This window comes from Varroa destructor, unplaced genomic scaffold (genome assembly GCF_002443255.2).
Source record: "Varroa destructor unplaced genomic scaffold, Vdes_3.0 BEIS01000007.1, whole genome shotgun sequence".
NCBI classification, from domain to species: domain Eukaryota; kingdom Metazoa; phylum Arthropoda; class Arachnida; order Mesostigmata; family Varroidae; genus Varroa; species Varroa destructor.
Genome location: NW_019211460.1, coordinates 37,161,829 through 37,184,806, shown reverse-complemented (window position 1 = coordinate 37,184,806; position 22,978 = coordinate 37,161,829). Strand labels below are relative to the sequence as shown.

At 39.2% G+C, this 22,978-nt stretch overlaps 3 protein-coding genes across 8 annotated transcripts in view; 1 reads left to right on the top strand and 2 right to left on the bottom strand.

Annotated features, from left to right (window-relative positions):
- Positions 1–6,092, top strand: part of Alg7 (Alg7 dolichyl-phosphate N-acetylglucosaminephosphotransferase) — an 8,872-nt gene extending 2,780 nt beyond the window's left edge. For 2 of the 3 annotated variants that reach the window (XM_022815116.2, XM_022815118.2), the window contains 8 exons: positions 1,197–1,348; positions 1,718–1,830; positions 2,213–2,313; positions 2,687–2,845; positions 3,075–3,179; positions 4,722–4,801; positions 5,080–5,267; positions 5,478–6,092. In XM_022815116.2, coding sequence (XP_022670851.1) covers positions 1,197–1,348; positions 1,718–1,830; positions 2,213–2,313; positions 2,687–2,845; positions 3,075–3,179; positions 4,722–4,801; positions 5,080–5,267; positions 5,478–5,584 — 1,005 coding nt within the window. In that variant the 3' untranslated portion in view covers positions 5,585–6,092. The remainder of the gene's footprint in view (positions 1–1,196; positions 1,349–1,717; positions 1,831–2,212; positions 2,314–2,686; positions 2,846–3,074; positions 3,180–4,721; positions 4,802–5,079; positions 5,268–5,477) is intronic. The other variant, XM_022815117.1, reaches the window with a different exon arrangement.
- Positions 6,093–7,715: 1,623 nt separating this feature from the next.
- Positions 7,716–22,657, bottom strand: LOC111254973 (uncharacterized). Of its 4 annotated transcripts, none has more exons than XM_022816490.2 (12): positions 22,511–22,657; positions 22,313–22,399; positions 20,887–21,070; positions 20,444–20,671; positions 20,086–20,214; positions 19,615–19,806; positions 18,670–18,940; positions 18,141–18,397; positions 17,840–17,975; positions 17,298–17,526; positions 8,287–8,398; positions 7,716–8,078 (listed from the first exon to the last, which is right to left on the bottom strand). In XM_022816490.2, the coding sequence occupies exons 3-12, from the start codon at positions 21,058–21,060 to the stop codon at positions 7,968–7,970; spliced, it is 1,839 nt and encodes a 612-aa protein (XP_022672225.1). In that variant the 5' UTR covers positions 21,061–21,070; positions 22,313–22,399; positions 22,511–22,657; the 3' UTR covers positions 7,716–7,967. The 4 variants fall into 4 exon arrangements, with proteins under 4 accessions (XP_022672225.1, XP_022672226.1, XP_022672224.1 ...); XM_022816491.2 differs by adding an exon at positions 21,877–22,015 and having other exon boundaries at positions 22,313–22,587; XM_022816489.2 differs by lacking the exon at positions 22,313–22,399 and having other exon boundaries at positions 22,511–22,628.
- LOC111254974 (phospholipase ABHD3-like) lies at positions 12,111–16,225 on the bottom strand. The gene has a single exon (XM_022816492.2). It carries the CDS (start codon positions 15,698–15,700, stop codon positions 14,486–14,488), a length of 1,215 nt encoding a protein of 404 aa, XP_022672227.1. The 5' UTR covers positions 15,701–16,225; the 3' UTR covers positions 12,111–14,485.
- Positions 22,658–22,978: the final 321 nt, after the last annotated feature.

The window sequence follows — 22,978 nt, the reverse complement described above, 5'->3', positions numbered from 1 at the left end:
TATAACGTTTGTTCCATTTATCTATACGTCCGCTCTTCTGTTTGCTACCGCCGTAACGCCTAAAAAAGGCTAAACATTTTTTTACCTGATCTTAATTATATGGCGGAGTTTCTTGAAAGGACGTGACATGAGTAGTTTTTGGACGAATTAAATCCAATGACAACGCGGAGAAGCTGCATCGTTTCCGATTGGTTCCATTAAAGCGTGCCGCATTTCTATGATATCATTAATCGCCCTTTACAGTTTTCCCAGGACTTAGTAAAGCCTGTACTTTAAGAATGGATACCTAAGTCTCATCAGATTCATTACTGATATGATTTGCAATGCTAGTGATTATCTTTTTATACAAAGCAAGCCTTCCAAAAGCTTCGCTGACACTGAAGAACTGATCAACGACTTACAGGAAGTTCCGTCAAGTTTTAAAAATACTTCAACTTTTAGATGGGCCTGTATGACACATAAAATGCTGTTCAAATATAGGAATAGGCTGCACCTATTCAATTTAGAAACGATCGTGATCTAAACTAGAAGGTGTAACACCGTCAGCTATTTTTAAATTTATCCGTTTTTTCTATTTTTTTGCACAACATTCAAGCCGTTTTCAACACAAAGGTTGCAATATAAGGATACACACTACACATTTTTATATTATGTAGAATAAGATATCTCTACCACAATTCCACTTGCTAAATTATGCCAAACCATATGGTGAACCTAATTACCCTGGAAAACTCAGGATAGCTTTTCCATCGTATCTAGCAGCAATGTCTTTTTTAGCAGTCTGGAGGCCTTTTTGCTTCTTAATAACCTGCCGTAATAGGCATCGATTACGAAGTAAGTTGCCTGTTTTTATAATGAATAGTGCAGATATGCATGTGTGTCTCCAACAGAATTATGTTAATTGTTTGTGCTTTGCTTAACTCTATTAATACGGCACTGTTATTATACTCAGCTGATGATGTGACATAATTAGGAAAATTCGTGATGATGCTCCAGTGATTCAGTAGAGAATATTGGCCATAAAGGATTCAGTAATAGAATATCACAAATTGACGATTACAAACGTTTGTTTCACATCGTGTTGTAGCAGTTTTGTTTTAAGCGTACGTACTTGCATCGTCGGAAAAAAGCTAAATTCAAGCAGTGCTGAACGTTAACGTTTTTGCCCAATGTATTTTGCCTCACACTTCATTCAGGTGTTTCTCTTCATTCCGATCCCATTCTTAGCATCTTCGATAGATGGCATCTTTGCCTACGATCGGCTCGTGGAGATTCTTGCCGCCCTCCTCTCAATCTGCTGCATGATTTTGCTAGGATTTGCTGACGATGTCCTTGATCTCAAATGGAGGTACGATTGCTAAGGTTTTTGTTAACCTCAAGAATCGCTTTCTAGTTAAAATTTCATACAGAACAATGTGTAACGTTGATTTCATTTATGTGAGAATCTATGTAGATTAGATTCTTACAGGCAATATATTTCGGCTTCTTCACGACTTGGCTGCTAAACGTGTCCCATTTCAGCACCTTTATGAAAACGAATAAATGAGTCATTTTCTAGTAAAGAAGAACAGCACATTTTAGTCTACAGTATCATTTGTATTAGTAAACGCGTGCGTACATACAAGTGACCCTATATTTAAACGTTCCATGGAACAGATCCGAGTAAGCTAACCGATATCAGTAAAACAATAATTCTTGTTAATTCTGCGTGTTCTAGAGATAAACTCGTCTTACCGACTCTTGGAAGTCTTCCTCTACTTATGGTATACTATGTTAATTTTAATGTAACCACTGTCATCGTGCCCAAGCCGTTGCGCTTTCTTATCGGAGGTAAGAGTTCCTTCCTGTTGAATGTTTGTCTGCTGTTAATTGTAAACGCACGTAACCTATGTAGTATACATTTTATTGATTGTCGCTGTTATGATGCTCAGTGTCGGTTCGCGCTGTTTTTCGAATTGCTAATAATTTGTAATTTTATTGCAACTAACTCAAAATGTTTAGTTTAAACACTCCTTATTATATTGCCAAATGTATTGTATAGCTAAAAAGGAGGTGTAAATTGTTTAAGATGATTAATTCTGTTTCTATGTTAATTTCATTTTAATTCCTCTTAATGCTGGATCCCGCTGGAATTCAACGCGCGGACCAATTACGCCTGCCGCGCCGTTGATGACTATCACTCCGGCTTCGCTGTACCGAATGATACGTCCAGGCACTCTCTACCTTGGACCCCTATATTATGTTTATATGGGGATGTTGGCCGTATTCTGTACAAATGCAATCAATATTCTCGCCGGAGTCAATGGACTTGAGGTATAGCTGAGATATCAATATATTGAGAAACTGAAAGTACTTAAATCCAAGTACACTAGGCTATGCGAATAGAACAGCTGGATGTTCAAGCTAAATGACCGCTTATTTTAATAACTGAAATCTGGTATACTAAAATATATCTTCACGACGTTCTTAATTACAAGAGGGACCACTGTTCGAAGGAACACAGACATTGATGTAAAATACGTTAGCGCTTTTGCAATAACTTTTTACACTATGAAAAATAAAGAGCGATGGAGAATTCAGGACTGATATGAGTAATTAGACGCTCCGTAATTCTGATTATGTTGTGATTTTGCTATCATTACTTTTAAGCTATCTAAAACAGGCTTGTACCGTTTTTCAAATCTAGGTGGGCCAGTCATTGGTGATTGCCGGCTCGATTATGATCTTTAATGTGGTGGAATTATTCGGTCGCGGTGAGACTGGCCACCTACTGAGCTTGTACCTGATGCCTGCTTTCTTTGCCACCTCATTCGCTCTTTACAAGTTTAACAAATATCCTTCAAAGGTTGGTAGAATAGACGCCTTTCATTATAAAGATATGCAGCTTGCTTCAGCTTATTCAATGTTGCACTATTACATTGCCGAAGCTGTCAATATAGTAAAAATCTCTCGATGGAAGATCTCCTTTGCGGTAGCAGAACATTAAATGATGTTTTCTTTTACTAGCAAAAAATGGAAACATTGCCTTCACGGTGACGTTTTGCATGAACTGAGCTACTTGTTGATTGACGCAGGTATTTGTAGGGGATACGTTCTGTTACTTCGCTGGAATGACGTTCGCGTGTGCGGCCATCCTTGGCCACTTCTCGAAAGCCATGTTGCTCTTCTTTGTTCCACAGGTAACAAGTGTTAACAATTTACAACGTCACAAACTTAGCAGACTCTGACGCAGAACTTATGTTTGTTTACCAGCTACCCTTTCATTTAAGAATAAGGAAGTAATGGGACTAAAAATTGTGTAGGACAGCGAAATGAATATCCACTTCATTTTGACCTTCGTCAGAAAGAAAGGAACGAGAACATAAACTGTCGACTTTTTTTTTGACCTGAATAGTATGTTAAAGAAAATAGGAAATAAATCCAATCTATGAAAACATGTGCATATAGCACAATTTGTATTACTGTTGAATAGAAGCTTCCGAAATACTGGAGTATGACGTGGTAAACATGCCTTGGAAGACTATTTGCTCCCACTTTAATGAACCTGAATTCGGATTCGAAATAAAAACGAAAAGGTCAAGATGCAATTTTAGCTCGGATCAAGTACGAAAATATTTTACTGAGTTTACTTGCATATATTAGTTCCTAACACAACGGTTCCACCTAACAAAATCAGCGGTTCGCTCGAATTCTTTCATTAATTTATTACGCATTCGACGTATCTTATTTCAGCAATTATTATCTGATGTACTGTTAGAAATGTGATTCGTTAATAATCAAGAAAAACGGCAGCCCGTAGATGCTAAACATATGGTGTGTAAAAAAATTTCCCATTTAAATCCTTGCAAAGAGCCTTCACTAACCTTGGCCATATGCGGCTTGGACCTGTCGTGGAGAAAGATAATCATGTTATAACCTATCGAGTCATTTTTGTTTGGTATCCTCATCCACTTAATGCAATTGAGCCTTGCGCAGATCCTCACCAACGATGATTGTTTTGTTATTTTCAAAGATTTCCTAGACATTTTCAGTAGTACCAAACGTGAAATATTTCTTTTTCTTTTTCATAGATTTCTGGTTTAAAACTGGATTCAAGCTTACCTTACGGCTCTACCAAATCCTTTCCTCCGCTGTATATCGACGTGGAGACACCAGACTACGTGTTGCCCGGTTTCGGACTAAATTTTGATGAACAGTGAGAAGCAGTCGTGTTGTTCGCTTAGCCCAATTTATATATCATCCAGGCTTCTGATCTTTGATCAAATGTCATACATTCAGGATTCCTGACTATAGTCAAATGTTCGTAGCTTATCCACTCGACCAGTTAATGACCTGTTTGCCATCTGAGGTTCTCGTTGGCCATGGATGGTCGACCAGGCTAAGGTGCGCGAGCTCAGAATCATATCGTCGAACTTTCCAAGTCCCTCCTATATACTAACGTTTACATTGAGGATGACCTATTCCTATTGGAAATTTGACTGGTGGCTTCCGCGTGTTTAGTATTTTCTTCAGCCCTTTGTAATGGAGAAGGGATTGACTAGATGAACAGCTAATCGGTCTCCAGATATCACGTATCAGTCGTTTCCGTACGTTTAGTCAGACATGTGCTTTGCTGCTGCTATCAAAATACTCATAAGAAAAGAAGATCGGCCGAAGTTTTTATACTCTAGTCGCATTGGTTTCTTTGAACACTTCAAATAAGATCGCTACTGTATCTTCAGATAATCAATTTCCTCTACTCGACACCGCAACTCTTCAAGCTCATCCCATGCCCAAGACACCGACTACCGGCATATAGCAAGTAAGAATCTCCGATTTTCATCCGATTTTTTCAAAAAGGCCTGAGTAATATTCGCATTCAAATCATCGAGAATTATCAAATAGTTTAATTAACTAAGTCATTAATAAGCATTCTATATTTGAACCTAGTAACAGCAGGAAGGTGATTTGTATAAAAATCGAAAAAAATTAAGGTAATTATATAACAACCGATATTTCTGTGAAACGTATTTGGTGTAGCTGTTGTTGTCCTCTTTGCAGACTTTAGATAGTTTTTCATATTTGTGGGTTATCTTGCAGGGAAACAGGTCTTCTCTCACCGTCGACAGTGACATTTCGTGAAGATTCGCTTTCGCGTCTCGGGCGGAGGATTCTCCGAGTCTTTAAGACTCTTAAAATTGTGCAGATCAGATCGGTAGCCCATGCCGATTCCACTACATTCGAGATGAACAATCTAACTATTATTAATTGGGCTCTTGCTTTTATAGGTATATATCTACTAATACAGTTTACTTTTTATCATTCTTGAATGAGAGCCGAAATTAGCAGTATCGTAAAGCGTACATTTGAACATTCTAATCTAATTAGGAATCGGATGCTGTACAGCTTGTGCTTATCAGGATAACTGAGTTCTCTGACCCCCATTTGTATCGTTGTTGCTAAGTTTCGCCTTTGTTCTGACATTTGCGCAATTTCAGATCCGATGAATGAAGGCGAGCTAGTTCGACTTCTACTAAAATTTCAAATAGCTTGCAATACGATAGCGTTTATATTATATTATGCACTGGGCCATATGCTCTTTTGAGCTGCCTCACCATCTTTTGCTGCATCGAAAAATAGTGATAGGGAAAGCAGTGCTCTGTAGAAGTAATGCTGCGGCCATCACCTGTTACAGTCGATAGTACTATCTGAAAGTATTACATGTTCTTTTGTAAATTTATAGCATAACAACTCTTAGTTGGAGTAAGTACCTGTGTGTTATCCCTGAGAGTCATACGATGGTGAAAATGGAGGTGAGGTAATGAAAACGCGCCTGTTCAATAGAATAACGAGGAACCTGATTTTTGCGGTAGGTTAAAAACCTGTAGATCTGAAAAGCTGTATATCCGAAAGTCAAATGGGATGTGTGAATATGTGAATGTATTATGTAGCAACCATGTTGTTAACCAAATTTATTGGATAAGAGTAGTTAGATTATCGTGACAAGTTAATAAGACTTTGAGATGTTATTATGCATTGTTCATTGCGCCCGTACTTATTAAGTATAAATTAATAAACGGAGAACTTTCCAACAAGAACGTTGGATGTCCACACATTGGCCAATTCTTCAACAAATGATAGGTATTGCACTTCATAGTGCAAACAAGATGTTAGTAATATAGGCTTCTCTAAATATGGCTTTACTGATCTTTTTCTTTTAACAAAAACCGCTTGTGCTTAAAAACAGTAACGCTGCACCGTAGCTTCCCTTGGCTCTTTTACCTCCCAAAATTTCTAGATGAATCAAATTGCAACTTCAATACGCAAGATATCAGTCGAGCGCTTCCTTGGAAATCTAACCATATTGACCTTGACCTTTTATCAGATCAATTTTAATATGCCATATGTTTTATGTTAACTTAAAATTGTATTGAGCTAAACAATATTTGTGAAATGACTGTCTAGGATACCCTTCACAGGACTGTCTGTAAAATGGCCGTTCAAAATATTTGACAGGATTAAACAAGCATTACGGCGATTGTCGCGCACTCTAGGCATAATAAGCCCAATTGGTTTGCTCAACGCTTATTAAGTTTTCATGACGCTGGTAGATTTGAGCTTAATCGCAATTTTGTGTTATATGTGAAAAGAACCAGAAAAGAGATCAATCTTAAAACGTGTTCTCCTTATAGATCATATGTGCCTATTTATAAACAGTCGCGCAACGCTTTGTAGAACATGCAGATAAATTTCTCAAACAGTAATTTCGTTTTCTAGAAAAGTACGGTAACATCACTCTTCTTTCACTGGACGACACACTATAGACATGGAGATAGATCGGAAATTGGATTTTATGCACTACAGGCACATTTTGTGAATGGTGAACAAGCCAACAGCCGTCTGCGCAATTGATTTTTGCCTGTTTATTCAGCGAGAATAAACTCTTTCCCTTTAATTGGGAATCAAAAATTGCCCTTGACAGAATTGGAAACCATCTGGACTGAAAACCAACTAGAAACCAGAACGTATCTCAACGTTTTGTTGGCCTGAAAGATCACCTGTTTAACTTGAATGGCATATGACACGTGCCTGAGGCCTTCGTGAACAATTCATAATGTAGTAGCCATGTTCACGAAATTTCTTTTCGATTGAAACAGACGGATTATTACACACGCATTTCCGGACTGCGTCGATTAACTCTGGTGTCCAGATTATTTCCTATCTATCGCCGATTTTCCGTCAAATAATGCTGGAAGTTGTTTCTACTACTACCAATCTACGGTGCCGTACATTGTTGGTTGACGAGAATAATTATTTTGGTAAGATGTAGCTTTGGACAAGTAATGCTTATAATTATCCAGCCAGTTCTATGATAGGGCTTAGTAATAGAACAATCTAGAAAAGAAGCGTCAGCCGTTAGTTAGAACTTGAACAAGGTCGTTATTATTCAGTGTCTTTGTAAGAACAAAATTTCTATACTTTTTCCTAATTAAAATCTCTATCATAAAAGATGGAGAAGCCTAAGGTCAATATTTTAGGCTTCGAAAACTTCTTTTCGAAGAAGAAAAGAGATTTTTTGATTTAAATTTAACTTTAAAAGAAGTTGTTTTTATTGAAAAGCTACAAAAATTACGTGTATCGTTTAGTAACGATGATATTGGATAACTGCATGCGACGAAATGACTCAGCGCAAACGAAATACAATGTTTTTGTACACAAGAATTCGTTTTCAAGAGTTTATTTAGGAAAAAATCATTATTTGTTTATTAACCAATGGCCATAATTTACATTGTTACCATCAGGAGACGAACATGGTTTCCAGTATTCAGTGACAACGTTGTAACCCTCTCCCTGCTAATGAACAGTTTACCTTCTCCTTCAAGAATCGTTCGCTTTCTTTATTTTGTGAGCAATCATAGAAGCGATTGCTGAACGATTGATTGGTGATGAAATGATTATTTCGATTAATGAATAGCCGTGTTTGTTTCTCATTTGATTTGATCGTATCTAGCCCGCGCCCTTTTCCATCGCTCGCCTCGGTTGTTGTCATCCGAATGGATTGCATCCTCTGAACCTATCCCTGCACGTTCGTTGCGCATCTGAAGAACAGGGAAAATTTTAGGACAGAAAAAGATAATAAATATGATGCTCATATATATTACGTTTGTTTCTGAGAAAAATTTAAGTTTTTAGTATAACTTAGATGTTCACTGATAGTAGTCAGTGAACATTCTCATATATAGTTTTCATTACAAAAAAAAATTTCCTTGGTACTCCGCTGTTAGTGCCTGTGCAATGTTCGCATACCTGCACGGGAACGGGCTGTGTTCCACCTTGATTAGACCGTCCCAAGCCCTCTCCTTCTCGCCAGCCCATGCCTTGGAGCATTTTGAAGCCTTTGTTTGATCGTTCCATCGGCCTGAAGTATTATAGTAAATAAGTACACGAGCAAAAAGATACGTCTTAGAATCTTTCTAGGGCTTAGTTTCTAAATTACAATTGAAAGTTTCTGTAATAAGCTGGTTGGTAAGATACTTTCCGTCTTTGTTTTTGGCATAAGCCAACACCAATTACAGAAGACTGAACGTCGAAGCAGCTACAAAGGGAAACTCAATGGTGCAATGGTACATTTTTGCCTTTCTTAGTTTAAATTAAACGATATTGGACAAACCGGTCACTCTATTTTAACCTAGCTACGAAAATTGGTCTAATTCTATATAGTTTTAGATATAAATATCTATATTAGGCAACATTTGTCTGATATAGCACATTTTATTAAAGTATATGCGAGAAGAATTTCATGATAAGCACTAAGAAATGCTACTTATGCATCATGTTAGATTAAAAGAGTACTCACGAACATTTTAATCTAAGTGGTATAATGTCACTGGAAATTTCTAATAGTGGTCGTACAGTATTATTTGCTCCGACTGCTCGACCGAACTAGACTTAATGTCTCGTATTGCTAGAATTAAAGGTTTTTGATTAGGAATGGTGGGCTGTTCATACTAGAATAGTAAGTGAAATGACCCGACATAAGTTTACCAGATACCATTATCATCTCGTTTACTACGTAGCTGAAGCTGTATAATTTTAAGAAAATGAAAATAGATCACGTAGAATTGAAATACTTAATGATTGATTATTAGATATAGTTTGGAATGCTGTCAGTGTTACCACAAAAACGGTAAATTTCGTAAGCCAACATTATAATCAGTTAATAATCCACATTCTCCAAAGCAAGTACGAGTTACTCTCACTCAAATTTTAAATATGACCTTCATATATATAATTATGAACGAGTTATGGAATGGATTTTAATGACACCGCGAAGACGAAACTACCGGAAAAAACTTTAAAAAAAAATAAAACTTCTGCCACTCGCGAGCAAAATTATTCAACGTAACCAATTGTTTTTGAAACGGCAAACGTTTGCGATTCGCTCTATTTATTCTGTGTTCTGACTTGATATTTAAATAACCAATAGCAGGTTCCATATGCGCTAAGTTTGTGGCAGCAACTGTCAGAATGGTGAGCAGCTGTGTACCTGCTCGAATCCTATACAACCGGTCGTGGTCGTGCGATTATGTACTCTCTATGTACGTACATGCGACTATGAGAATAAAAATGCAACTAAAGCAAAATGATTATGACATCGTGTGTTGTATGAAATATCCATAGCCTTTGTAACGTACTTAATCGTTTTGCATTGGTTTCAATCGAGCCTCTGTGGATCGTCTTTCTGTCGTCACGGTCCTGTATGATCACGGCCGTTGTTTGCCAGAAACTATGCTGAAAATGCACTTATAGTAGAAGTACTGAGTGCTACTATATAAATATCAGGCCATAATAGGTGTAATATAACGGTGCAGTAAAGTCTGTCTTAAGGGAAGTTCAACGTAGGAAATCAATGAGGATCAATGAGATGCGCAAGAAAAGCTTGTATCGTCAATCGATACGAACAGAGTAACACGTTCGATAAATTTTAACAACTTCTGTTTTTTTTATTGTTTTGGTTGCTTCTCACAAATCAGTTTCAGGAACATCAAAAGACCGATGATTTGCGCCCAATTTGTTTTGATCAATAAGCTTCTCAAAGTTTATCTCACTTTTACTAATCATATTATTACTGTTATCTGTCAGCTTTTATTGAATGTACTAAGCTTATACATGCAAAGATATTATTGAAAACAAGTAGACAAAGCTGCAATATAGTACTACTAAACGTTCTTTAATTATTTACAGCAAAGTGTGCACTACACCTGCGCCACTAATGGGTTATCGAATCATGAAGTTCGATTTCTTTTTCTAGCTTCTTTTCAGCCTGGAACACTACCGTCTGAGAGACCTACGATGTCTCTTTGAGTATAAAAATCCGTCTTTCCTTTGCGGATTCGTTTTATCAAATTTTAACTATTAAGAAAAACACTGTACAAAACAACAGTAACTGACCCATCTATACAAATTAAGCATACAACATTCAAGGTCATTCCCAAACAAACTAGATTGGTTTAATTACTAATTTGCTGTGACTTATGCCATTGTCGATTTATGTGATTCACAGATTCTATAGTTCTACAGGATAAAAAAAGCTGCACACGATCTAATGGAATACCATTGGACATTAATTCCTAGTTATTTTCATTAAACACGCCATTTTATAGAACGCCTCAAAAGTCTTGTTAATATGCAATCTTATCGAATGAACGAAAAACTCGACCAATATATGCAAGATGCAAGGGTTTTTTGCTAAAGTATTATACTTGGTCCGTCTACTCATACTGTGCCAAAACCTTTGCGTTGCCTGGATGATCAAGGCGTATCACGTATTCACGCAAGAGCAAATACTGCATCCTGATCTCGACTTCATGCCTTCAAATGTACGATTGCAATCATACATACAAATCCTCAGGATCTCGTTGACAAATTTATGTGTTACTAAACTTCAGATCCGTTGCAATCAAATACAATTTCGCAGTGCATTAACCGGAAGTAACAGCTTTACAGGCAGCAAAGCTTCGACACATACTAATATTATATTTCAGACGCATTTTTACAAGGATTTTTACTAAATCATCCTAGGGATGATTGTTTCAGTACATTTCACAACAAAGGTACTGGAAATGTAAAGGAATGTGTATATACTAAGGGATATAATATTCGCTAAGGTAGAAGCCTCGAATGGTAGGGAAGCCTTTCGACGTTAAGTAAACAACGCAGTGAAAGCTTAACTCTCGGTAAAAAAATTTACTGCATTTTTCAGTTATACTGTAATTTCGTTTTCTCCAACACGTGACGAGTTTCCTTTCGACACTGCCAGAGCACTCCTAGTGGACAATCAATTTTGTGTTCAGTTCGAATAAGCTCGGGGTCAATCTGGTGCCACATAGTTCGCAAATCAATGGCCGGAGAGACCCTGATGTCCCAGCTGGAACAGCTCCAAACGTCAGAGTTTCAAACAGTGGGGTACACGTTAAATATTAATTATTACCGCCGAAGATAAGTTCCAGATGAGAAACATTATTTTGCAAATTCATAAAAAAGGCTAGGTAGACAATTAGTAACTAAATATTCTGAGTTTTATGAACTGTATTTTCGCCAAGGCAGATAACTTGCTTAAAAATCCTGTACAGACAAAACATAATGTAAATTTGTAGACGAGAACTTACAGCAGTCACGCTGATGGAGCAAGTTGTTGCCGATTTAAAAACTTGTGTATGTGCTTGGATGTCATAAAACCATCCGAGTATAATCATGTTGTCATGAGTTACCCCGTTTTTGCTAAGTAAAGGCCACAACAATCGAACGCAAATGCGTTATAGCTGGGCAAACATGTGTTTGAAACATAAGTCGTAAGATGTTGGGGTTACACGGTAATGGCTAACCCACCATCGAAAAACCACATTCTACTCTATATACCTTCCTTTCTTGCTGTACTAGTTGAGTATATACACCGAAAATATTTTACGTATTTTGCAAATAATTGCAGTATAAAACTTCATCGGTCATGTTGCTATCATTCTGTTATCAGCTACATAATATTCAACTTAAGATCATTACTCTGCAGTTCCAGCTTTAAATGGTCTTTTCCTAGGAAATTATTCGAATAAAATAAAAAAAGACGCAATGCATTGTGATTTACCGAAAAAGATTGTTTTCGTGTTATTTCATTCTCAACAGCTTACACATTGTCAATAACTGTTTATACAGTTGTGCTATAATTATGGGCATAACTCGTGAATAGAATACAGTTGTTATCCTAATCGTATATCTGCACGTCTGTATATTTGAGAGATAATTATAGTATGGTAACAATATGTCCGCCATCAGCTCATCAAGAATTGGAGTACATCCAATCATAGATGAGTATATCTTGTCTTTTCAATATTTCGGTCATCTACATTTCCACCCTGATTCGGTGTGTTCATTCGTAAACAGCATGAACCGGGAACCTCAAATTACAGTAGCCTCTGCCCTGAACATTTCAGAATAGGCAACACAGATATCTTTTATTGGTTACAATGATGGTTTCATGACAGTTCATTGTCATCCTGGACCTTCAGCCATAGAGACAAAGGCAGAGCTGAATTTCAAATAAGATGCAACTGATATGAGTTTTCTACTAAGCGGGGAGGAGCCGAGCGTCATTTTTCTTAAATCACCCTTCTCTCAAAAATTGTATTTTTTTTGAGAGACAGAATCCCCGTAGCGTCACATTCGCGATTGCAGCTACGGCGAAAAATTGGTAATTAACCGAAAAGCAGAGCGGCAGAGCAGCCACAGGGTGTATTAACAGATCATCTATTATTAATAATATAGTATTTCCCACTGCCTAGCATCAAGTTCGATTTGATCCGAACGAAGAGATTTTCATTTACATAACAGTTTAATTTTAAACGCTGGCTAAGCTACCTAGAACAAAAGATCGTAAATAGGTACACGCCTATCCTATAAAGCAATGCCAGTAAGACAAATCTTATATCGCCTCTATCAATGCGACGAACCCATCTGCACTGTTTTATGGCAGGCTTCCTAAGCCCGCGACGAATAAAATTCGCGGCAACAATCCTTCTGTTAAAATTAACAGAGAGTTAAAGAAGGAATAAATAAATAAATAAAAAACCTAAATAAAGAGTTAAAATTAACTCTTTATTTAGGTTGTCCATCCCTACCCAGATTTACTGTGCTTTGTTCAGTAATTAGTTTCTGATGTGGTTTTATTATTTTTTTTCTGTTTTGCTGAAGGGTTGTGTTGCGATGATACGTGATTTCAAAATAGCTATGGATTACGGAAGATATTCCCACTTTCTATTGATGAGTTGCGCGTTTAACGTCACAGCATTACCCAAGTTTTATTACAAATATGAGGCTGGTGGTGTAGCGCAGTGAAACACGTAGCCTAATGATTAGCATAATTTATTTAAGTAACTATAAACGAGGACGTAAGTGTCTTAAGACTATAACAGCTGATTGTTTGGTTTTTCTGTCGATCCTGTTCTTGAAGAAAAAAACCTGCCAGGGCTCACGGCAATAGCTCAGCGCGTGTGTTAAATCCCTCTACTATTAATAATTTGTTATTATTATTAACACTAGCTATAATATCGTTAATAACATTGTTACAAATATTGTATTGCCATCATTGCACTGTACATAAGATTTCTTCTGATGACAACTCATTTATCATAACTCGTGCTCGTTTATAGCAATAAACTTCGTTAGACTTGTTTTTAATAATAATGATAACTATAATAGATAGGCAACATGTTCTGCGTTGGTGTTGCGTTCTGAAATTCCAGGGATTAAATCATGCAGGCGAACAGGGTTACAGGCACCGATTACATCAAACTATCTGTCATTTTAAATCCGCATTTGTTTCTAGGTCGGTCTCAAATTCAGATATCAATGATATAAGGTGAATAGTTACAGTGACAAATATTACGTCAAAAAGCTATGTATTCTCAGACACATTCTATTTTCTCATTTGTGTGTCAGTTACTATGGGCACCAAGGTAGAAACGGTGTTAACCCAAACGTAGTCGTCATATCAATTCTGTGTATCTAATTCAAATTATTGACTTTCCTAGCATATCCCTAAAGTAGTTACGTTAATCTTCTTGTCACTCTGCCAGAGGCCAGTACCGCCTACGCCGCAGAGCAATTTCAAGGATGAAAACTTCTCATATGCGTTTCATCTCGTGTGACTAGCTCATCTCAAAACACAGCACTAAAAATTTAAGCAGATGTTCAGTATGAATACAGGAAATATATATTTCTGTTTTCTGTTATTACTGAAATCACTATAAAGTGCAGGTTTTCGAAAACTAATGATTTCATTGTTGCAGACTATTTGACAGTCTTATGCGTGCGTTAAAAGGCAGCAGCAACGGCAAAAGCTCGATTTGATAAATCCGGTTGTATCGGTGCCTTACTAAAGATTGATTGAAATTATTTCTGAATGCTAATTGCTGCTCACGCGGGGGAGCTATAGGCATACAGTTTTGGCTAGCTACTTGTTCTTAAATACTCCTTTTTGAACACTAGCCACCATAGAAGCGAGGAATTGTTCATAAAGGCGCTCAGAGAAAAAAGGTAGAAACGGTAGTAAGCCGTCCATAAACCCTATGTGACCACCACGCGTCGTCACAATAAAGGCAAGATTCGCGTTGTCCTCGACAGCTGACACCGGAAGTGCATCCGCTGGTTGGAACATGTCATCCGCAGCGCAAACGCAGAGGGTCGGTATTCTTGTTTTCCTGATCTTATGACTAAGTGTCGCCGCGTCATAGTATTGATCGACGGACTGAAAACCGAACATTTTCGATGTGAATCGTTCATCGAACTCCTTGATCGTGGTCGACTTTTGAACATCATCGAGGTTTACCCGTTTTCGGAACTCCTCAAATTTATCCTTATGTGGTTCGACGGTTAGCCACAGATTACGTGCGAGGTGACGGTTAAGTAATCGATTGAGGCCGGGCAGCTCCAAAGAGTACACTGCCTTGCCGACATCGTACACCGACGAGATAAGCATGGCCGCATCGCACATAGCTTCCTCACGAGACTCACTTAGATAGTGACCAAGAATTACTCCACCGAGAGAGATGCCGCATGCTACAATGATAGATTCTGGGTAGCGTTCTTTAATTTTCCGTAGTGCGAACCCCATGTCGTCAAAGCTAACTGCACAGTATGTTTTAGCCGTCCGTAGGTCAACGCCTCCTCGACCGCGGTTGTTCAGAACAGCTACGCGACAGCCTTGTCGGCAAGCGCCAGGAATTATCGATTTAATGTACTCAGTCTGTGAATGCCCCGTCAAACCTGCCATGAAAAATGCTATCGGCGCATTTTGAGGAAGATCACTAGGAAACCAATCGAGTGCCAGAACGCCGCCATCTGGGGTGTCCAGAAGCTCCCGCTGATATTTGATGTCGGGAAGCAGTGAACGAAAGAAATTTGACAGAGCGGTTTGGCTATGCGTACCGAAGCACCACGGTGTGGGATAGTACTTTTCGTTGACTGCTGGTACCATCGCTTCAAGTACATTGCGTAATTTGCCCGCTTTACAATACAGCTTAGGCCTTTGGGCTACTGAGGTCAGGTAGTAGTAGAGAAAAGCAACCCCCATGCTCATGAACAGAGCTATTTGGGGGTTGGAGTAATAGAAAAGACTCGATGAGTCTACAACCCAGTTTAATACTGTTCCTTCCTGAGTCTCACTCATTTTATGCTGCAGTCTGTCCAGAATTCTCAATTTTGGTGTCTAGTTAGCTCTATTATTGATCGCTAATATGAGAATCTCTTGACAGTCGTAGGCCCTAAAATAATCAGTTGTCTTGCTAGATGAAAAAAGAAATTCACGCACTTGTACACTGGTACTAAGGTAGAAGTATGACTGATCTGGCTCACACGCCAATTGATATAGAAGGCAGGCAGGTAGGCACGAACAGAGTACAGCCTGTCCTGTGGTTAGTGCATATAAGATAGAGGCACGGTTGAAACTTTTACAAGCACAAACGAAAACGTCGCCTGCGAGCGTGGACGTTTAGACGATTTCTGACTGCTAGCGTTCGCGGAGTCTCGGAGAAGGACTTTTGATTGTTTATCCGCCTCGAGTCCAGCCACACCAAGTCACAGTCGCTTTTGCTAGATACTGTAGCGCCGCCACTGGATGTTGACCCACACAGTCGCTCCCGGCAGGAATAGCAGCAGTTGGCTGCTACTTTCAGTGGAAGAGCACCGATTTGCCACTTACCACTACAGCGTCGAGACTTCGCTCTGTCTACTCATACTCATAATTCGCAAAAACAGACACTTAACAAATGCCGCTCGGCTCGGCTCGCCGTTGCTTAGTTGAGAGCAAGGGCAACGCCGTGACGGCTGTGGGAAGAGGGAGAGGGTCAACAGCCCAACAGAGCTGCCGCGATAGAACACACGTAACTAATATCGCAAACAACCATCACAGCGAGCTGCTCGAAGCTACTGGCAAACTAATACGGTGGAATTGTCAGCGAGTGCGTCACTGGTGCTAACACGCGCTGCGACTGTGGTACAAACGCCTGTAGCAGGACCAGCAGCGATAGTGCTACTGGTCCTGCTACAGACGTTACTATAGCAACGCTCACCAGACAAAACCTGGCTGTTTTACCAAGACCCGCCTCCGGGGACAGTTATGAATAATGTTGTTGCGGGGCATTCATGGGAACAGATTCTCATTGTATTATATCCATCAAAGGACATTTAAGGTATTGGGATTTCAAATTAGAATTTAGATTATCTGGAATCTAAATATATATAGTTCTGTAAAAGATAGAAATTGAAACGCATACTACGACTACATCATTGTCGCAGCGGAAACTTAAATAACAAAACTAAATCCAAATAAAAAATGTTTTAAACAAAACAATTTTCTGTTTACAACTTTCTTTTTACATTTTTTTGGTATAGTACATAAAACCCTTGTTTTCCAAGTGGTTGTTTATCCAGCTCAAATTGTTATATTATATGGAACCGATTACAGTCATGTTAATAAAAAAATTTCCTTACATTACTGTTTCGCATAAACTTAAGTTCAGCCTCTTCGTACCTTAGAATATTTACATGGTTCTATAAAAATACTACACACTAGTCACCACCAGATATGATGTAAGTAGAGGAAAGTTGGATCGATCTCACTAAAACATATTGTGGTTTAAGCGCTATTTTAGATCGCTATTTGACAGGCATATACTGCAGTGACAGGAGCCTAAATCCCTCATGAACTGAAGCAGAAATAGTGTGTGGTAATTTTCATAATATTCATATATGAATATTTTACTTACACTTCAGCATGTGCAGGTGCGGCATCTAGTTCATGAGGGAAATCTGATCCAACTCGAGCTCGTCTTTCGCCCGCGCGATCTGCGTACTGTGGATTGTCGTCAAGCCAAGGTTCGATGTACGGTTCTTCAGCTAATCCGTATTGCTTTTTTAATCCTTTAAGGTTTCGCCGACGCTGAGCTTCACTGCTCAGTGAGCTTGCATTTGCTGAACTATTTGGTGACGGCGCGTCTGCAAAGCAGGATAATTCCAAAGAATGCAGTGGATATGTTGTAGCGTACTAATCTTCTTCACTATTATTGTCTATTTAACTACAATATTTAACGCTCGTCACTATTACGATTGCGAGCTATGAGCGACAGCTTCCTAATCCTAATAAACTGGGAGTTGCCCGATTTTTCTTATATTCATTATTAGATTTTCTCTTTCACTGTTTATATTATAAAGCATTATCCGTATACAAGCAATATCCATTAAATGCTACTCATCATCAATGAGCTAGCAGTCGCGGATAGTTTGACAGATAAGTGTAATTACTACTCACCGAGCTCTGCCCGTCGCTGAAGAAGCCCAGGTTCGCAATTTCCACACGTGTCCTTCCTATCATGTAAATGCACTTCCAATTGAGTGCCCTCTCCAAGCTCAAAACGGTCCATATGTACCAAAACATGTTTTGCGCCCTGAAATATTTCCAAAACCCAAGAGACTATTGGTGTTAGATAATGTTCAGTATAACAACAATATACTGAATATCTAGCTGAAAATTTTATACAGCACTAAGTGGTGCGAGCTTCAGTGTGTAGAAATAACGCTTCAAATAGTGATTAAATGAAGAAATGGCGCACCTTTTTTAGAGGCTTTCCGTTGATTTTGGTCGGATTATTCCCGTCAAGCTGTTCGACCTTGTACTGTTGTGAGTCAGACTCGAAATATATATTGCAATGCCGCTTGCCGATACCAGCGTCGGGAACACAGAGATCACTTTTTAGAGGTGCTCCAAGTACTCCTCCAGGGAATGGAAGCATTTGCACCGAATGCGGTGGTAGCTGCTGTGATTGCTTTACGACAAAACGTATACACGGTGGATAATTGGTTATCGCATCTGCAACATCGGAATTATAAATAGTAGTAATACGGTTAACTAAACTGATCCAGTGTAGTTCTCAAAATATTTCTTTACCTTTTCTTACCACAAATTTCTCTTTAAGGCTAAATCTGTATTATGCCCCTATTACAACATACCACAGACATAGCCCTAGTGAATGAATTTTTTTCTTCGTTCAATTGAGCCCATGCGGCCTCTCTACACATTGAAGTAGGATGTGTATACGATGGGTTTCTGGATATGAACTCTAGTAGTTTATCATGTCTTACTAGAGTCTTCGTCCTCGCTGAGAATAGCCATCTCGATAGAACCCTCTTCCTCGGTAATAAGCTCGCCCTCATCAGCGCTTCGCTCGGACCTCCGGCTTTTTCTCGGGGGACTCCTTCGTTGATCCCTCGGGCTGCCTCCAGCGGCACCATCGTCGTCCCGGCCGACGTCACGGTTTCCCCGGCCACCCCTGGGCGAAGTGGGACTCGGCAACCTCTTACTCGGCCGCGATCTGCTGCGCCTCCGCCGCCGTTGCTGCTGCTGCTGGTGTTCCTATGAAGGGTTAGAGATCAAGCAGAGGGCCATCGTCAATCGGGTTTCGGGGGCCACTTGCCTGGGAGACCTCGTGCGGTTCTCCGCGGGCCCCTCTCCACCATGTAAAAGAAGGGCCCATCGACGAGACTGCCGGAGAGCGTCAGTGCTTCAAGCTGCGCTGCCACGTCCTGTTCTGCCTCGCCACGCTAAAACGACCATATCAACCAATCAATACGCACACCTGTACTACGACTTACCACCTGCACCATTAATCGCCAATACCAAAAAAAGAGGCCTAGCCAACGAAAACAAATCAACTGATCATTCGTCCCCGCATTCACCCTGCTATAGATTAAGATCCACTTGTTTGGGCAAACGAAATTTGATTACACCAAGTTCAATAGCTTTATACTTGAAGCAATGTGGACTTCTCCTACTATACGATAGTCCTGTGAAACCCGTAACTTTCCCCGATGGCAAGGTAAGCGCATTTGTAGCTTTCCCTTTCTTCGCTGCTTCTAAACTAGACACTTGGCGAGAATGAAATGACAGCGGCATAAATCTCATGTGAAGAACTAATCATCAAATATGATACTTCAGGTGTCCGGCCGTCTCGCTCCATCTCCAGCAGTTCTGTTGCTGTGATTGCTAAGCTCCGCAACAGCAGCAGCGGTGCGCCACATCCAACTAACCCGCTCCCGGCTGTTGCCTCGACTGCGCGATCGTCGTCGTCGTCGATCCCTCGAACGACTTCGTCGTCTCCGATCTTTGTCCTTTCGATCTTTGCCACTCGCTCCCGGGGGCTCCACAACGGTGTAGCTTTGCGTATCTTCATCGTAGCTGTAGTACGTACCCGTTGTAGGTTGGTAGAAAAGTTTCGTTTTCTGTGATTAGACAGTTAAATGATACAAAAAAAATATAAATAACCACAACTTCAACAAACAATTATTTGGTATGATCCGATTTGGCGTATCCGTTTCCCATGTTTAGTTAGCTTTCAAGACTAAATTGATTCGTTTAGACCTATTGGAAAAGCAGGTATAAGGAGAAAAAAGCTATCTAACCTTTTTTGAGAGCCAAGTGCCAATACTTAAACTGAACCCACTTTATTAAATAATTGATGACCATATAATGTACAATCTTAATTATCTTAAAAATCATACCGGATCCCAGTAGTAGCCTGTTGATTGCGAAAAGAACATGTGGTACTGGTCGTTGTAAACATAATCGCCTCCGGCACCAGCGGGACACATCTCTTGCGCCGCTTGTGTCACCATATCAGCCACAGTCAACTGTATCAGTCAACATACATAAAAAGTACAACAAAAAAGCATACATAATCATTAATTCTTTTTTGTAATAACCGTTGAAGTAAACGCGCTCAAGAAGTTCAAGCAAAGTACTTTCGCTTGAGAACTATAACATTCTTGATGCAGTAGGAAAATCGCATTAACCGACTTCGCTGAACAATAGTACATATAACAAATCGCTATTGCTAACAATAAGTTTCCTCACACATACCTTCGAGCCCTCCGGAGGTATGAAATCAGTACTTTGTTGTGCTTCTGTCTGTGTCTCGGCCTCCTTTGTCCTCGCCTCCTTTGCTTTTGGCTCCTGCCCGCCTTCAGCCGCCTGTGACGCATTTTCCTCGCTCTCGTGACACTGACAGCAGCAAGGGGCTCCGATTAATGAATACTCCAACCGAAAACCTCCAGCTTGCTTGAGGTCTGTTAGAATCGACTTCATTTCCTATAAAAAGCAGCAATGTTGCCCTTTTTAATTTCATGTCAGCAGGCTCAGAAATGAAACCTAAGGATGGTGACAATAAAAACAAGTGAATACCTCAACTGCAAAAGTATGTCTGCATTGAGTATCCTATCCCACATGTACACTATTTCCCAATAACACAACTACGACGTTGGAGTTATCTCCGAATCATAAGTTATATTATCGTAAGAACGCACCTTGGTATACTGTTTCATACGATTCTCATATACCAGCGCCAGCCCACACATGCTCTTCAGGACTTCGCAATTTTTCGAGAAGCTAGCCACAAATGTGTCACCGGCTATTTTGCCCTCCAACTGGGAAAGCTTGTTGAGGTATTCCTCCTGAACCTGACCCGTGTTGTCTGGCATCGTGGAGTTGCTGTATAGAGGACGAAACTTTTTATCAGTGCGATACAAAACAGTCGTGAATATGGAAAGTCAATAATCACTAATCGTTTGCCAAATTTTTTAAAGTTTAAAATTTAAAAAGTCCTTCATCTATTGTCGACTGAACAGCGCATATATAATTAAGGTATCTGATATATTTAGAAACGATTAACTCACATATAAATTAATATTCTTATAAATAATGTTAAGTCCATAATTTTTTTCAAACTAAACTCATTTTAATCTAAATAGATATCAACTAAGAAATATATAACAAGAACTCACTTGGGTTCAACATTATGTTTTAAGTTTGTTTCCCAATACTTAAGCTCAAATCTATAAAGTCATTAACAAGTTTTTCGCTCGATCAAGTGAAAAGCGTCATTAGTAATGTAGTGTATAGTACCGTACGTCATCTCAGGCTAGTGCTATAAATTTCAACACTGCAATATGAATTAAAAAACTATGCAAACGCCTAAGTTTTCAGTCACTAGTTAAGTTTATTTTTTCTAACAATGTGCAGATAGCTTTGGTAAGTATTATCTATCTACTTTAACTCAACGTGTAGAGATAGGCCAAACTAGCTTTTTTCTAGTCAACAAACTATATTTTGAACAAACAAACCTGTAATACATATGCCTGCGGCGCTTAATCATGAATGCATGTTAATAAACAAAAGAAAGGTAAGGGCGTCTATGCAGTTTCAGTTCAGACAGCCGGTCACGTCGTTTCAACATGAAAGAGGAGAACTAACCATATGGATCTCTGTCAATAAAAGATTTCGGGCTTGATACCTACCTAATCCATCACCTTCGACGGCTTTGTCTTTTATATCCAGCAAACAGGTCGGTAGAAACAATAGTTTACAAAACGCTAGCCGAAAAAGTGCTGCCCAGTTGAAAGATCCACTTCGTGTTCAATACTGCGGTTTGTATTTCTGGACATGTCAAGGAGAAAGTAAACTTTATTCATTGTTTACTAAACCCCTTAAGAACACAAAATATGTTTTCGGCTTGACAGAAACCAATCGAATGTTACGAAAATAGTTGTATGACACTCACTCATAACGCACAAAACCTTGCGAGAGTCGTAATAATAAGCATTACAGTGTAATTAGGCTAATAACAAATCGACTAGATACTGGGAAAGGCTTCATTGATATATAAGAGAACTACCTAATTGAGAATTGGCCAAGTAAGCCTGCCTAGAATTGCAATATAGTAAAGAAAATCACCTCTTATTGGCCGGTATCCAAGAGTACTATAACACCTGCACACAATCCTTTGGACACCAACCAGTTATCCGGTACGTTTACACAACGCTGCTGACAATAATTATGTACGATCAAAACGAGTATTTAATATAGTCCACTGCGTAAACTAGGAGGAAAATGCACAACGACATTTACTTTTCAACAACGAAACGACATTACCTTCGCATCAGCAAAAAACTATTCGCTTTCTGCCACCGCTTCCCGTAGAACACACAGCCAGATACACACCTTTACGGACACACTTACACACAGACACAGAATAAACAACATTCCCTGCCTAAATATAGCTCGTCCAGCGATCTGTCGTCTGCTTCAAAGTCCCCCCGCGAACCGCGGACATCAATTACGAAAAAGAAAGGTAATTGTGTAACTCAGTACGATTTATTCCGAATTTTTACGTCAATCAGAAATTGCTGGTGACGGTTAGCCATAACTACAAAACGGAGTGTGCCTTAATAAACGCAGTTCTAAGTTTGAACCGCCTCACGTGTCCCTAAGTTTAGCAGGCAAACGCGTTACCACTGCACGATTCTAGTTACAACTGAGTATGATTTAAGAATACTAGAGGATCTTTGATTAAACCGGAACAACACGAAATCTAGACGAAAAACCAAAATTAAAAGAATC